At 32.2% G+C, this 1,242-nt stretch overlaps 1 protein-coding gene across 1 annotated transcript in view; it reads right to left on the bottom strand.

Moving 5' to 3' along the window:
* LOC119588615 (ATP-binding cassette sub-family B member 6, mitochondrial-like) overlaps positions 1-1,077 on the bottom strand; it is a 14,448-nt gene extending 13,371 nt beyond the window's left edge. The window contains exon 1 of the mRNA XM_037937255.1: positions 723-1,077. Within this exon, the coding sequence (XP_037793183.1) occupies positions 723-785 (63 nt within the window). The 5' untranslated portion in view covers positions 786-1,077. The remainder of the gene's footprint in view (positions 1-722) is intronic.
* Positions 1,078-1,242: the final 165 nt, after the last annotated feature.

Here is a 1,242-nt window from a genome sequence, read left to right as displayed (position 1 = left end):
ATTACAGATATCTCAAAATTTTAAAATATGGAGGCGATATTAATTTTCATGAGATCCCCAGATGCTGATACACATGCATTATTAAGCTTTATGTAAATTCTGAAATCACACACATCACTATGATAATAGTTTAAAAGATGGACTCCAATTCTGTAAACCTCTAAACTAACAACTTTTCATAGAGAAATCAAAATATATAAATGTTTCATAATCTTATGCAGGTGCATGGAAAAAGAAGTATGTACATAAATACCTTAAAGCTTGAAACATTTACACAAAGTTAAAAATGCAAATTTAAGGTTTGAAGGTATTATTGCATATCAACTTTATATATTTCATACTGTGTCAGTGATGTACGGACTCTTATAATAAAATTGTAAGTTTAAGCAATTGCCTCTTATTTAATATATAGCTTCAAGAACCAATACTGTTTCAATAAGATTACCCATTCCATGACAATTAAATTGATAATGTTGTTATAATATGGACAAAACAATGACATGATTAATATTACAGGACATGGCAACACATATTGAAGCAACAACCAGGAACACTGTAATATGGCAAAGATTTTCCCAGACATGCAAACCTGAAATTTTTTGTAATAATATAGAATCATCAGATATGTAGCAACAAGAATGTCAAACACCAGTAAGAGAAATGAAGCCAGGAAGGTTAAAAAGAACAAAGAATAAAAATGCAGAAGCTCATTCAAAACCTACCATGCCATAGGTGCGAGGATCATAATGCATACCTTGGCGGCCACCTGGACCTCCTCCCCTCATCTCTGCAACTCTTACTTAAAAATGCTTATGAAACCTTGTGGTACAGTGCCTGGACATACCTTTTCTGTTTGGTCATTATTATTTTTGTTTCACTCACATATGTCATATGTCATGCTCCAAAAATGAATAAATAATACTAAAAGAGAAAACCAGTTCTTCTACAAGTTCAGTATCTAAAACTTCAAAAAGCAGTTAATATGGTATACACTGTGTCCTTGTACTATCACTGTGCAGTTAAAGAGATGAGATTACATAAGTAACCTATACCAGTTGAACTGGTGGGAGTATCTATTTTTTATTCAGAGTGCTACTAAGATAAATGCTGCTTATCATTTTTTTCTTCTCATCTGTTGCATGAAGTGCCTAAAATATTCTGATATCATGCGACTTTAATCTAATCTAGTTTTATCAGTAATACTGCATATTATGTCACAGTGTATTCCTCCCACCATGCATG

Source organism: Penaeus monodon, chromosome 24, assembly GCF_015228065.2.
Source record: "Penaeus monodon isolate SGIC_2016 chromosome 24, NSTDA_Pmon_1, whole genome shotgun sequence".
NCBI classification, from domain to species: Eukaryota; Metazoa; Arthropoda; class Malacostraca; order Decapoda; family Penaeidae; genus Penaeus; species Penaeus monodon.
Note: the sequence above shows the minus strand (reverse complement) of the source record. Positions and strands in the feature narration are given on the sequence as shown.